The sequence below is a fragment of the Tauraco erythrolophus genome, chromosome 12 (genome assembly GCF_009769465.1).
Source record: "Tauraco erythrolophus isolate bTauEry1 chromosome 12, bTauEry1.pri, whole genome shotgun sequence".
In the NCBI taxonomy this organism is placed as follows: domain Eukaryota; kingdom Metazoa; phylum Chordata; class Aves; order Musophagiformes; family Musophagidae; genus Tauraco; species Tauraco erythrolophus.
The window spans coordinates 23,827,919-23,842,775 of NC_141476.1; the positions used below are offsets into that span (position 1 = coordinate 23,827,919).

A 14,857-nucleotide genomic window follows, 5' to 3' on the forward strand; every position below is an offset into this window, starting at 1 on the left:
AAGATTGGATTTTGTAATATTCCAGGTTCCTGGAAAGCTATTCTGACGTTCAGACCGAGAAGGCAGTGTTGGATAGCTTCAAACACAGATTTATCCTAGTTTTTCATTATTCTTCCAATCCAATAGAGATGGAAGGCGCAGTAATAGGTGTTAATAGTCCTTCCGCTCTGTTTGCTCACCCGTGGCTACCCCCAGGCAGCCAGCTCATTAAAATCAAGATGTACTAATGCAAGCAGATGTGCAGCTATTACTGATGGTGTCTAAGCCCCAGCACACGTCACCAACTGACACGGACCTGCACGCTCACAGAAACAACCTTATTACGGACTTAGCACATGTTTACAGCTTTTTTTGGGTGATGGTTGTTTTTTTTTCTTTAAAACCCATGGAGCTACGTAACAGTATGAAGAACAGAAAACATTTTTGGTAAGCCCTTTATTCCCGGGTACCTTCAAATAATGCCTTTAGCTACACAATATTCAGTACTCTTTACACAAAAGGCAGCTCGTGTTCCTAAGCATGTTCCTTGACTGGTGGTAACCACAATTACCTGTAAAAAAGGATTATTTCATCATGTCTTCAGCATGGATGAGCACAACAGAAATAAGAGTTATCAGGCAGTTTGACTTCAGTTCTTCCTAATATCTCCTATTACATTTCAAATTACTGGTGAGGAGAATTTATGTGTGCTTCATGTTTAAGTAGAACACTTGAAAAGGAACATTGAAGTGCTCCTGGGACACAACCAGGTGCCTGAAGGTTCCCCCCTCCAAACTTCTAATATGTATCAACCAGGATTTGCAGCCAAACTGACAGGTAACTTCCACAGGAACAAAGCAGAATACAAAGTCTTCCCTTCCATCCCAATTATTTTATATCCTTTCTACACTTCTGATGATAAAAAGGGCAAAAATAAAACCACTAACTCTCATTAAACACACCATCTCTTCTGAGCTGATTTGCAACCTTAAAGAGTAGCCTTCACTTAGCTAAAAAAAAGTACCAAGAATATATTGTATTCACACAGCAATTTGCTGGTGGTGGTAGAAGCAGCTCAAGAAAAAAAGATAACTCAGGAAAGTTAGTCTTCTGTTTCCAGGGTGAAAGAGAAGACTTAAGTCAGCCCCACTGCCACCCTGCATGTGAATAACAGTGGGTGGACAGTAACAGAAAAGAATAAATTAAAAAATAAAATAACTCTACCCTTAACCAACAAGGAGTTGTTGCAATTTTCCTTCGGCCTAGAGATTGAAAAAACTCCAAATATAGAGTAGAAAGAGGCCATTTGGTTTGATGCTGCCTTTGTCAGATCTTGTCTAACACGAGCCCCAGGCTTCCAGCCCAGGAGGATGCTCATTGCCTACGTGGCCTCTGCATCACGTACAAGAGCTCTATGCTAATTCCAGGGAATAATAATATTGCTAATGTTGCTAACAACCAACAGAGCACCATGTGACAACTCACATCACTCCTACTCCTGCTTAAAAACCCTTCAAGGAGACATCTTGGGTTGGAACTAGATGATCTTTAAGGTCCCTTCCAACCCAAACCACTCTATGATTCTATGAGCTTTCTGTCCAATAACCTCCAGAGACAATTTCCAAGTGAAGGTACGAGTACTGCCTCCCTCCTGCTCCTCATTTCCAATCATTGCAGGGACCAACAATAGCTCCTCCTAAAACAAAACACCCAGTCTGAAGACACGAGACAACCTGCCCTAACGGTTTCCTGCTAGTTTGTTCCAGTCATTAAAAAAAAAAGGCATAAGAATCACTATGTTTGCAATTTACCTAGCCTTTATTTCCAACATAAAGCCTTATTATAACTTTCTCCGATGTGCTGGAAATCTGTTTAGTGCTCTTTGTTCTTTTCTTGCAAAGGCATTTTGGTATTTGATCAAAAAGACAACGAGAAGACAGTGTTAACAGACGGACTGAAGAAGCACACAGCCTGAGCTTTATAAGCTCCCTGTTAGAAAGCTATTTTTTCCATTCTTTCTGTGATTTCCTGAGTTCTTTTTGTCTTTTCAATACCATTTTAAAAGGTGGATTCAACAGTGGTTCAGCGCAGGTACAATATCTGCCCATGTAACTCATCATCCAAGCACTGACGTTAAGGTCACTTGTCTGGCTCTCCAGGTTAAGGGTCCTTTCACACAATTTCCTTCCTCCTCTTTTAGTGATTTTTCTTCCAACATCATGAAGCCCCCCTCTCCTTTAACCTCAATTTCCCCTTTAGGGTGAATTTCAAAAGGTACAAACAGCACAATGACACTCAAATCCCAAAACAACCCTTGCAGAAGGCTCTTAAATCCCATCCACTGTCCTGTTTTCTATCATCTGCAGCATCGCTGTGCCATCTTCATGGCCAAAATATCCCAACAAGAACCACACTAGGAATATTTGCCATCTACCTTCGCATCTCTTCTGCAGCACTGCAAGGACTTCATGCACAAAACCACCCAGGACAAGCTGGTGTGGGGCTCACAAGATCTCCAACTGACTGCCACTCTTCCAAGCAACACGGAATGACGTGAACAGCAGGGAACTCCAGCCTCTCTATGCTGTTGGGAAATTATCTCTAAAAGGTTTCAATCAGCCTTGTTAATTCCCTGGAACAACGGCCATGTTCTAGGAAGAAATAAACCCTCTAAAATCAGCACATTGAGACAGGGACATTCATGTTCCTCTCACAGCAACACTCTGCCTTCTCCACAGGCTTCAAAACTGAGACACCAAGACTGCAGAAGTCAAATTAACCCTAAATTGATGTTGACAGATGATTTAAATAAGCAAAATAATCACTCTCTTTTCCAGAGTTACCAGTGGGGCAAAACACTCCCATCGAATACTTCAAACTACTACAGGAGTCTCGGGGCAAAGACATCGAAGCTGCAAAAAGCAAATCAAAAGAGAGTAAGAGGTGACTTAACAGAACAAAATCTGTGCCTTCACCAGCGCTTTCTGGAAATCTTCAATTTGTGCTTACTAGAACCTCCTTTGACTTATTTCATGAAAACCAATAGCGCCTTAAGTAGATGTCGCCGTTACTCCAGAACGGGTTTACACTGGTTAAACCATCACTGTGTAGAAGGATGATTTACACTCTGGTTTTTGTTCGTTTATGGCAATTCAGAACTGACATAAAATTGCTTAATAAAGCTGCACAAATGCTTTTGCTTGTGAAGTCGGTGACCCTACTAACTCAGAAACCAGCAGGCACCAAAGCAGACGCGTTAGCGCGGCTCCAGCTTTGGCACATCCCACTTCCCGAATAACTACAGAGCTACCACTGCTGCATACGAGTTCTTTTTTTCCTTCTAACGTGCCAAAAAGGCAACGGTTTACAATCCATATATCTTGTTTTTAAGGGATTACAAAGCAGTCCATCACTCATTTTGTTTTCACTCTTTCTTTGCTTTTAAAATTTATTTTCCTCTACTTTGGCTCAATTTCCAGCCTTCCAAAAATAAAATGAATCCAGCAAAAACTATCAGTCAAAGAATCACCCAACTGTGAGGAAGAAGAGGAGGTCTGGAAACCCAGACCAGGGTGGGACAGAACTGTAAACTGGGATTCTTCATTTGTTTTTGTGCCTGCCTCCATATCATCACTCGGCCATGGAAACCACCACTGAGCACAGACAGAAACACGTCGCAATAGTTTTTTCTGCAACTGAAAGTAAGAGAGGATGAACGGGGGCACTTCCAATTTCCATTTTGTTGAGGTTTACTTTCACAGCATTTCTGAAGATGGCATTTTCATGAGGCAGATAGCCTCAAAGACGCCTGGTACAACAAGCAAGGGTCAGAAACACATCCAGCTGTCCCCTATCTCAGCTCAGTACTCACTCCGCTTCCGCTAAAATAAAGGCTTGCTACCACCAAGCCACCAGCCCAGCCACTGTTTGGCCTAAGGAAGGTTAACATTAAACACTGAAAAGAAGAAAACTTTAGAAATAGTTAAAACTTAAGTTAAGCAACATGTGGTTAATGGTGTGAGTATTGCTGTATATTGCTGTTAATAAGCAGTTTGCAATTAAAAAATATATATTTTTCTATATATATCTGCAGCCCATATATCCCTCAAGATTATTCCCAAAGACGATTTTTAAAAAAATCTGGTTTAGTACTCAATGAAAAGAGATGGACATTTATAGGAAGCATCTATCTGAAGCAACGTTAGATTATGTCCTCCTCCAAATCGGAGTTCTGCAAAGGCTTTCAGACACATAGCAAAAGGTACGTTCTTCAAGGAGCGCCACTTACTCCACATGTCTCATTCTGTGTTTGCATGGGATTAGCCTTTGGCTCCATGTCTTGCCTTTTTTGGTTCTGCTTCAGTTGGTTTAAGGAAGGTTTTGTCTGCGCAGCTCCAACAGTTTTGCTTGTCCACTGGTCAACCAGCTTGTGAAGGTCGTCTGTGAACGTCCCTTTCTTGTTGTTACTGTTGTTGGCCTGAACCTGCAGGGTCGACTGCGGGAGGGGCTCAGGGCACGTTACGAGACTGTTTGTCGAGGATCCTGGAAAATCACACACAAAGAAAGTTGACGATGGCATCTCCGCTCCCCCGCTTTGCTGCTCAAGCAAGTTTCTCGTCTACCACCATTCAAACGGTGGCTTTTCGGACTTTTCACCCTCCCCCTCCTTTCCACAGAACACCTTTGCTTAAAGAAATGGTCCAAGCCTAATGCGTTCGTATTTTCTATGTCATCTCAGCCACTAGCTAGCTGGTGCACCCACGACTTCTCTCTAGATGAAACGAGTGACTCAGAGAGAAGAAAGCAACGTGGTCCCAGTAATGCTGATGTCCTAAGGCTCACAGAGTCTCTTCAGAGGAGACTACCACGAGAGAGCGGGAGGCAGGATGTATTACTTGCTTGAACTTCACACATATAAAAAAAATAAATTTACTATTTATTTTACTTGCATAAGTTTACTGTCCTCCTGGAAAAACGTAATTGTCATAGAGGTTACAAGTAGGGTTGGCCACTATTGCCTCAAAGGCTCTGGGAACCCATGCTCTCTCTTGAGGATGTCAAGACCATTTACTCTGCCATCTGCATATTTTTTTGGGGGAAAAAAAGTACAAAAGCAAGAGGAGAGAGGAGGACATAAGTTGGTGTGTGAGTTTTGGAGACAAAGATAAAGATACAGAATTTTAGTATAGATAAAGGCAGACAGGAAGAGTATTGACAGAGATTTAATTTTATATGTTCACTTATCTCTAGAAGAACTAGGGGGGAAAACAAAAAATCTGTCCTTTCCATGTGTTCTTAACTACAAGTCTGACACAGCAAGATCCGCAGGGAACAGCGACTGAAGGTGCCTGAATTTGACCTACGCAGAAAATATGAAGTAACTTTTCAGCTAACATATTTGATGCAGCTAAAGGTTTGAAATAAAGACCATCTCTCCAAGCAAAAAGTTCGTAGCACTGTAGTAAAATGATTATATAAGCAAACATGGACATTCAGTTGTCTTTTTTTTTTCTGTTAATCAGTTACCAGCCAACGAAACCAAGTAAATTAATGAGTCCTATGGCTACATAAAACACGTTAATAACCTTTAAATGATCATGCATTCAACCTGCAACATAACTTCTAAGTGAACACTGCCTGTTTCCTTTTCCTTTGCTTGGGGGAAAGGGACTGGCGAGAAAAAATAAGTATTTTGACAGGAAAGCTCTCCAATTAGTGCGTTTAATATTTCATGCAGCTCAACAGGACCGAGATCGTTCTAAGCTATCAATTCCTCCAGCAGAGAAGTGCAGTCAGATAAAGGTGTGTATTTCAGAAGGACAAACACTGAACCCAGTTTTCTCGCCGCATGCGTGCACGGTCTCACACACAAAGAATACCACAACTGTCTTGCAGCATGCGTGGTCCCCAAGGCATCACAGCACATGCATTATTATGAAAGTAGCACAATTTACGCAGTCTAATTTCATATCAGTAAAAGTGCATCAGCTCTACTCGTTAAACAACTAGCTTTTAGTAAAAAATAATTTAAGAAAAAGCAAAAAGCATCCCATGCCATGAAGGAAATACTGAGAAACAAAAATGGGATAGTTACTACTACTGTGATCTTTGCCTAGACATAGTCGTTTCAAGGTGGACCCTACAAGGTAAAACAATACAAGACATACAGAATTAGGTAAGACTAAACACAACAAATCTGACGGACAAGCTTCTGTACTTTTAAGCAATCAGAAAGTAGTTATTATGCAAGAAAGGACAGACAAAGTCAGCAGTTCAGGTGAGTAAAGGAAGTCTAAATAACTGGACAGCTCAAACCTTTCTTAATGTGCAGCCTTTCAGAAGCTTTGAGAAGTACAATCACATGCCAAAAGCAAGGTCCCATGACTTAAAGATGCATTTGTTGGGTTTTTTTTGGTGGTCTTTTTTTTTTTTTTGTCTTTTTTTGTTTTTTTTTTTGTCCCCAATTGCCTTGGCTTCCTAATAGGAGGTTTTGATTCGTACTCTATTTATGCAGGAAATGATGTCAATTCAGTTTGTGATAGGAGGCCAAAAATGCTTTCAGGAACAAGTCAAGCTAGTCTGGCTGCAAAGACAAACTGTAAAACAACCTAAAAAGTCCTGTTTTACAAGTCCAAAAAGATACATTGTTCTGCAGGTCTGAGGCCAATTGTTTCCCAAATACTTTATTAGTAGGATTTGTGTCTAAATGTGAGATTCTGAACTTCAATCGAGAGTAACTGTGAATGAGTTTCCCTTACGCCTTGTCCAAGTGCAGAAAAATAAACCAGCAGAGTAGCTGAATTTTTGTTTAACCAAACGACGTGGTTTTTTTTCATTATTATCTCATGACATCCTTCGCCATGATTTTACATATTCTGTTGGATAGTGCCAGCAGCGTACCGAGAACCCTACTCGACTGTCAGATCTTGCCAGACATAAGCACCGTTTCTATTTGAGTGCCGAATTTCCTGAAAGGTATTTTGGACTTGGTAAGAAGAGTATCATTATGGTATGGGAGGAGATGAGTATTTGACATGGGGCATGGCAAGTTTATCGTGAGAAGCACTTGAAAACATGAGCAAAATCAGAGAGTGGGGCAAAAAGTAAGATACAGGACGGATGGGCTTCTTCTCTACAGCAAACCAGCGTAGGTATTTTATGTTACTGTGCCAGAAATGCAGCTTTAAACTCAGAGATTGCAGGTCCAGGTTGACATAGGCTCTGAATGAGTCTTCGAAGGAGAAACATCAGTCAGAGACTGAGGAAGAGAAAGTAGAGAAAAGAGGGAGGAAAAACGGGAGAAGAAATGTTTGTGCTTTGATATGGGTGGTATGAGGAGGAACAGAAGGAGTGCTTTGAAAGATTTTCTTATTGTATCCTGTAGTTTAACGAGGCTTCTATTCCAGGAAAATCAGAAGGACATGACTACAGTAATGTCTTATGCAAGCATGACCAAGTTTAGTTTCTCATCTCAAAGCCTAGATAACAAACACAAGTCACATTCACAACTCAATAATCTGCATGGGATTTTTAATTTTTTAAAATTATTATTTTTTTTTTTTTTAAACTTTTTTCCCCTCAGATATACCTTACCTTGCCTATCTCAGTTAGCTAGCAACTCCCATTACGGAAACCTCAGCGGCAGTACTACTGGAACGCTATTTTCTTACCTATCCTGCAGCATTTCTGCGTGCAGCAATAGGTGGTGTTCAGCACAATACGCATGCAAACGAAAAGCAACTGCCTGCCAAAACTACAAGCAGGCAGCTGACTCCAGTACGTGCTCAAACGCATGTAAAAAAAGTTTAATCACCAACCCCTCCGCTTCCTGAAAATCGAGTCACAAGTTTACACGCACCTCGGGTGCCACATCAAACCTGGGGCCCCCATACGTGGGGAAGCGAGCGAGAACGGCGACACGGGACGGGTTCACAAAATATCCGCACGAGGGGAGTCGACTTCAAGGAAAATATTACAGAAAATCACCAAAAAGAGAGCTGTTTCTTCCCAACTGCATCGCTCCAGCGCGTTGCTTGGGAGGAGAGAAACATCATCTAAGCGGTGATACTGCCTGAAGCAGGGACTGACAGTCGTCAGCTATGATTGGTTTTAAATTCAAATTCAATTAAAAACGCACCGGTACACCTAATTCACTAGATTAATTGTACTACTTCTAAAAATCAAGGTGTTTAATAGCTGTAAAGTTAAGGAGATGAATCATAATTAAGATTTAATCTAAGGCTGCAAAAGTTCAGCACAGTGTTTTACCTCCAATTCTAGATTTCTTATCTGAGAAATTAAGTAGTTATTATACCACACAGGACAGCAAAAAAAAAAAAAAAATCCACTGTCCCCTATTTGCACTCTAACAGCTGCCAAAAAGCTTGAAAGCTAAACTAAAATTGAAATAGCAATAAATTATTAGACTATTTCTGTAATCACATGCGCGCACACAATATATTAATTACTACGGACTGACGAAAATCGCTTTCCACAAGATCACAAGTCTGAGCCAAATGGAGCTTTTGAAGATTTCGCTCACAATCAGTGCAAACTCTTCCCTAAAGACACCCTGGCAATTTAACCCAGGGAAGGAGCTCAGGCTAAAATTACGCTGAAGCCCATCAAAAATATTTCACTCCATGAAAAGTACGATGGAAAAGTCAATATTGGACATGGGGAAGAGATGAAAAAGCAGTTCTTGGAGAACACTGTGAAAGTGTTCGAGTTTGATGGATCTTGTAAGCGGGGCAAGATATTTATAAAACTGTCTTTAACGCATCTGAACATTCTTTAAAAAAGCGTGCTGCTAATTTGTCTGCTAATACAGTACAGCCTTGCACTGCGAGATCCGAGCTCCCCCAAGGGCTGTTTTTCCCTTAATCAAACATATGGATTCAGAGCATTTCTAATAACCCAGCACAACTTTTCCCAAAAGCTCTGAAACAAATGAATAAAAAGTCCCTGGGAAACGTCAACTTGTGGAACAGACCTGGGACACACCATGGAGCTGCCCGTGGTGGAAAGCCACCGCCCAGCCCCATGCGCTCAGTGCTCACTCCTCGCTCGTCTCCAACGCTCACTCTCCTTGCTCAAGTGTGCAAAGACGTAAGCAGGTTTAGCACCTAGTCCCAACGCTTGGCTCTGCCTGCACTGGGTCAACCTACGTCCCTTCCAGAGGGGAAGGAGCACGAGCCAGCTGGCTGTTCAAGGCCAGGTTGGATGAGGCTTTGGGCAACCTGGTGTAGTGGAGGGTGTCCCTGCCCACGGCAGGGGGGTTGGAACCAGATGATCTTGAAGGTCCCTTCCAACCCAAATCATTCTATGATTCCCACCATCATCATCTAGAACTATTTTTCCTAAGACTCACAGTCACGGCTGCCCTGAACATGGGTTAGATGGTACCACCAGCCGTACGTCCTTCCAGCAGCAACCCAGCCCCAGCTGCCCTCGGGGAACGACGGGGCTGCACGCAGCCCCACCTTCATTCCTCCACGCAACACACGACCAACCTGTTGGACTCCCTGGGAAAACAAGCTAAAGCCACTTCTATCCCCACGAAAACCTACCAGTAAATCAGCTGTGGAAAACTGTCTAGCAAGTCAAGCGACAGGAGGCATCTGAAGCTACGCCACGCTCTCCGAGCAGCGGCGATTTTGGCTGGAGCAGGGTTAAACACCTGGAACTCAGTCCATCTCCTCGTGTGACTCAGACACGGAGGAGAGCGAATCGCCCCTCCGAGCACCTCGCCCAGAAGAAACTGGGAAGAGAGCACATGGGCTGAGAACAGAGAGCCGTTGGTCGTGCCGAGTTATTGAGGCATCGGGAAACTTCACGACTGGAAGGATTTACATATTCCCTTGGTTTCATTCACAACATCCACGCACCCAAACATTTTTAATATGCTGGATTCTAATTGCCATCTCCCAGTCTTTTTGCATCCTACTGATTAGTAATTCTGTGAAAGATTAATGAAACCGCTTCTGGGAATTACAAGTGCAGAGGAAGATACTACTATGTCCGTTTTAACACCAAATGGGAAAATTTGCAAACTGAGAATTCCCCTCAGGTTCTTCGAAAAAAAATCCCTAACGCAAAATTGTCTCATGATTTCAATAGTCATTAAAAAACTTGCTTGATAATAAATTCAGTATGCTGAGCAGTAAACAACAGTTTTCAAGAACCTGAGTGCTCGGACTTTGAGGGATCTCAAACAAACAAAAAAAAAAAATCAAGATTATTTTTTAAAATTGTTTATTCATAAGATTAAGAGGAGTGTATTTGAGTGGTCTTGTGCCTTTGATCTGTACCACTTGGATAACGATGAGCAATGCAGAACTCCAATGGGAGATCTGATATTGATGCAGATGAACAGTTAGTTAACCAAACATTTTCTCAAGAACATTATTAGCCTTTCTAATGTTATATGTAAGTGGCCTATAGTACCTGTTCAGCACAACATATCTTTATTGTACAAGCAAAATCTGTTTGCCTAAAAAGCAGCATATATGATTGGGTCAAAAGGTCTTAATTTTTTAATTAAATAGCTTGATATCATTTGGTAGATTTGCCAATTACTTTAGAAGTCATACAAATAGGGTACAAATAGCAGGTGCACAGTTATTTGAAACGAAAAATACTGGATCCTAGCAATCCATTTCGAAGTATCGTCTGAAAATCTGATATTGGCTTTTTACTTATTTACGCTTTGATGAACTGCTAATTGACTTCATCTCTGAGGTCACATAAGGTCATAAGAAAAAAAAGCTGAGGAAAGTGCTTCAGCCAGATCAGCTTACGCAAAAAAAGTTGGCGGTACTCTCCCTTGGAGTAACCAGATCCTCCTGCTGCTTACGAGTATATAAACCACTTGCTCGCTTAAAGTAATTAAAGCGACTGCACGGGGAAAAGCCCACCTAGAAAAGAGATTTTTGAAAGAACTAGCTGGAGCACTATTGTCTCAGCATTTCCACATGCAAAGAGCGGGGGGAAAAAACTTAAAGAAAATAGAGTGGATATAAACAGTACTGTATATCGTGTTAATACAGCCCTTGTATGGAAGTTATACCCTTCAGTGACCTTCTAGTATTGTATCAGCTTGCTACATGCATGTCTTCATAGTCCAAACATGTGTGAAAGAGACCATTCGTCTACAGAAGGATGGATTTCTTTTTGTTGTCGCTGGAACCGGGACAGCAGACATGTCTATTTGCCACATTGCAAATAAAATTACTTCAACAGAAATCACATAAAGTACAAAAGCTTTGATACGTCCAGGGTAAAATTTACCATCAGGCTATATAATAAATGATGAGATCTTCCACACATGCTTTTGGTGCCCAGACACGAGCCAAAAGCAGTGCAAAAAAAGCTTTCTTATGAAAAATTAAGATAAATAAGGTGTGTTCATGATGATTACTTAAAAGAAAGATAAAAAGAAAGAAAAGATGGCTCAGAAAAAGGGGCATCCTGCCAAACACATCAGAGATATAAAACATGGAATTGGAAAAAGGGGGTAAAAGAAAGATGGACTGTGATAAAATACAAAAGAACAAATACAAACAGATGGACAAAGACACAGGTCCACTGAGGAATCTGGTACGAGGTTTGCTACTAGATTTATAGGTCACTCTCTCAGACGTTTGGTGGAAAACCGTCCAGCCTGCAAATGAATATAAAGGGAAGAAAACAAAGACACTTATAAAGTACAAGTAGCTGTGATCAGATGTCCTATACCATCAGTCAAATCAGCTTTGTTAGTTAAACATCCACATCTCTCCATTTTAACTTTGCCAAAGAGGAGTAAGTTAATTGATCGTACACAAAGGATGCAATAACAGCAGAAGAGAACAGATAGGTATTTTGGAGATTAGTTTGGCAGGATGTGCAATGAGAGGAAGGTATTTTAATCATCATTATAACTTCCAATATGCATGGCAACAAGATCAGTCAAAGCCTACGGAGGTGTGCAATACACAGGAGTATCGGGACTGAGGAACACAGCCAATCTACGCTCATTTAGCTGGGACTCCAAAATCATGCACAGAATTAATCCCTTAGATAAAGGGAACATAACTTGGTTCTCTGGGTTTAGTTTTCTCTTTTGTTTTTTTTTTGTTTTTTTTTTTTTTTTTCTTTTTCCATTCCTCACACCCAAGATGGTTTGGCACTTTATAATGAGGAACTCTGGGTCTACCAGTATCACGGAGCTAAAAACCAGCCCAAAACGAACCCAAGGAAACAATCTCCTATCCTTCTTTAGCTTTTTTTGGTTTCCTTTCTTTTTTCTCAGAAAGGTGTAAGGCAGACTCCAGAAAAGGTGTCAGTCTAAAGCCACTGCTGGCAAAAATAAGAGGTATTTCCTTCCTACAAACTAGTATGCCTTCTTGAGTGTTGACTCTCTAATACTTGGTAAGATACTTTAACTTTCCTTCTTCTGACAATACTGCACCGATCTTTTTAAAGATAAGCCAGTAATGTGGATTGTCAAAGGCTCCTGCTCCTACATCACTAGAGGTGAAATCCACTCCTAAAAAGTTCAAGCATAAGGGAAGCAAACTAATTTTAGCATGTGCTGGAAGACATGCTGAACAGCCGGTATGACAAAAATCACCTTGGCCAGAGCTTGCGTTCGCGTCACCTCCTTCGGGGCCTAAGCCGGAGCAGATGTCAGAAGACAAAGAGGCTTTGACGGAGCACGGCTGCTGCGTCTGAACAGCCTTCCCGAAGGTGCCCGCTGCAGGGGGGGTTCCTGCTGCTGCTTCGGGAGAGCCAGGCTGAGCTTTAGTCGGGTCTTTGTGGGGTGAGTCTTTAGAGTCTGAAAGGTTACCTGCAAGAGCAAACAAACAAAACACATGCAAGGGCAAACGCCAGGAAACCACCGAATAAACGTTTGTGCCTGAAACAGCCGTTGATTCGCCAGCAGGAGGAACAGAGGTTGGCCATTCTGAAGTCCTGCAGGAAGCACAGGCTTGGCGGACAGCCTGCACCAGAAGATAAAGGATCTCACCCTGCTGGAACCAAGCGAGAGCTGCAGAGGTGCCTTAAGCAGGAGGGACGAACGCACGGAATGGCTGAGCAGCACTTGCAGGTTTGCCCTCCAACATGAAAGGTGAAAGCAAGCAAATGGAGAGAAAGAAAAAGTTGCTGCAAAGGCATGAGGAACTTTTTATTTATAGCTAACTACCTACCCATCTATCTAGATACACGTCTATATATAAATATCTGTATCTATCTATCTACACGGACATCTCAGGTAAAGAGGCTTTCACACCAGAATAACTTTGTAATCATTTGTTACACGGATTTATCAGCAAAAACATCTAACAGTGGAAACGACAGTTACATCAATAACTGTATCAGAAACTGCCTGTCCTTGGCCCCTGAGAAAGGACCTAGGAAAGCCAAAGAATGAGGAATCCACATAGTCAAGGTTGAGGAGACTCAGGCATGAGTACAGATTCTCAAAAACAATGTGAACTTCACACAGTGCCTCAAAAAATTAAAAAATAACAGAAAAAAGGCAGGAAGGAAAGCATGCACCAACGTAGCGGTCTGACCAAGCAGATTTCTGTTCTCTTACTGAAGGCAACATGGAAGGAAAAAAAAACGATGAAGAATTGGGATGCTTTATGGAGAAATAACCTTAAATTCTTTGGACTAGGGTAGCACCCTGATATGAGCCAAGATCTGTGAGCAGAGATGTGATAAGAGGGCTGGAGCACCTTTCCTATGAGGACAGGCTGAAAGAGTTGGGGCTGTTCAGCCTGGAGAAGAGGAGGCTCCGGGGTGACCTTATAGCGGTCTTCCAGTACCTCAAGGGGGCCTACAGGAAAGATGGGGAGAGGCTGTTCAGGAGGGCCTGTTGTGATAGGACAAGGGGTAATGGTTTTAAAATAGAGGGAGGTAGATTCAGGTTGGATATTAGGAAAAAATTTTTTACCATGAGAGTTGTAGAACACTGGAACAGGTTGCCCAGAGAGGTGGTGGATGCTGCATCCCTGGAGACGTTCAAGGCCCGGTTGGATGAGGCCCTGAGCAACCTGATCTAGTTGGAGATATCCCTGTTCCTTGCAGGGGGGGTTGGACTAGATGACCTTTGAAGGTCCCTTCCAGCCCTAACGATTCTATGATTCTATGTGGGTTTTGTGAATAGATAAGAGGGAAAAATGGCTAGAGAGAGCCCAAGAACAAACTGGAAAATGAATGGACCAAGGATTACAGACATTTGGAGCACCTCATCAGAAGGAAAGGAAGCAACACCTATGCACGTGGGCCAAGCAGCAGCTAAAGAGGTACAAAGCACTGAACACTGCTTCAGTTCTGCAGGCAAGAATTCTGAGATCCAAGATGGATCACAGGACATCTTGCCTCTGAACATCTTTGCTTTTCCTAGCTCTGTTGAAACCCTTAATTAAAAGCAAAAACCTCCAAAACATTCTGACTATAATTAAGATCAACGCACTGAAATTAGAAGTGGAGCCGTGATGCAGCAACTTTGAAAACAAGAGCTACCAGGTTTGAAATACAGGGTTAGTGCTGGAAGTGCTGCTGCTCCCCTAAATAACAGCATGAACTACGTTGAAGAAAAATTATTCATATTCTATCCTACGTTTTGCTGAAGAAATAGGTAACTGGGGTATATCAGTATTTCCCAGTTGAATTATATCTTGATGTTTTCCAAAGAGGTAATGACTCAAGACTGTACTACAGTTTGAAAAATCTCAAACGACTTCAGATGATCAAAGCATCCATTGCAGTTTTATAACTGTTTTTACCTCCCATCCTTTGGGGGAGCAAACGCAATCCAATCTTATTTATACGGCATCTTGTAGGAAAAAATAAGCAACAAGAAGATACAGCACATAATCAATAGAGG

General features: G+C 41.9%; 1 protein-coding gene across 2 annotated transcripts in view; it reads right to left on the minus strand.

Moving 5' to 3' along the window:
* The window catches only part of LOC147528024 (serine/threonine-protein kinase WNK2-like), a 121,119-nt gene that overhangs the window by 12,060 nt on the left and 94,202 nt on the right, over window positions 1-14,857 (minus strand). For both annotated transcript variants that reach the window (XM_086619203.1, XM_086619202.1), the window contains exons 24-27: window positions 12,593-12,808; window positions 11,543-11,641; window positions 6,074-6,118; window positions 4,268-4,521 (exon numbers count right to left, since the gene is read on the minus strand). In XM_086619203.1, coding sequence (XP_086475329.1) covers window positions 4,268-4,521; window positions 6,074-6,118; window positions 11,543-11,641; window positions 12,593-12,808 — 614 coding nt within the window. The remainder of the gene's footprint in view (window positions 1-4,267; window positions 4,522-6,073; window positions 6,119-11,542; window positions 11,642-12,592; window positions 12,809-14,857) is intronic.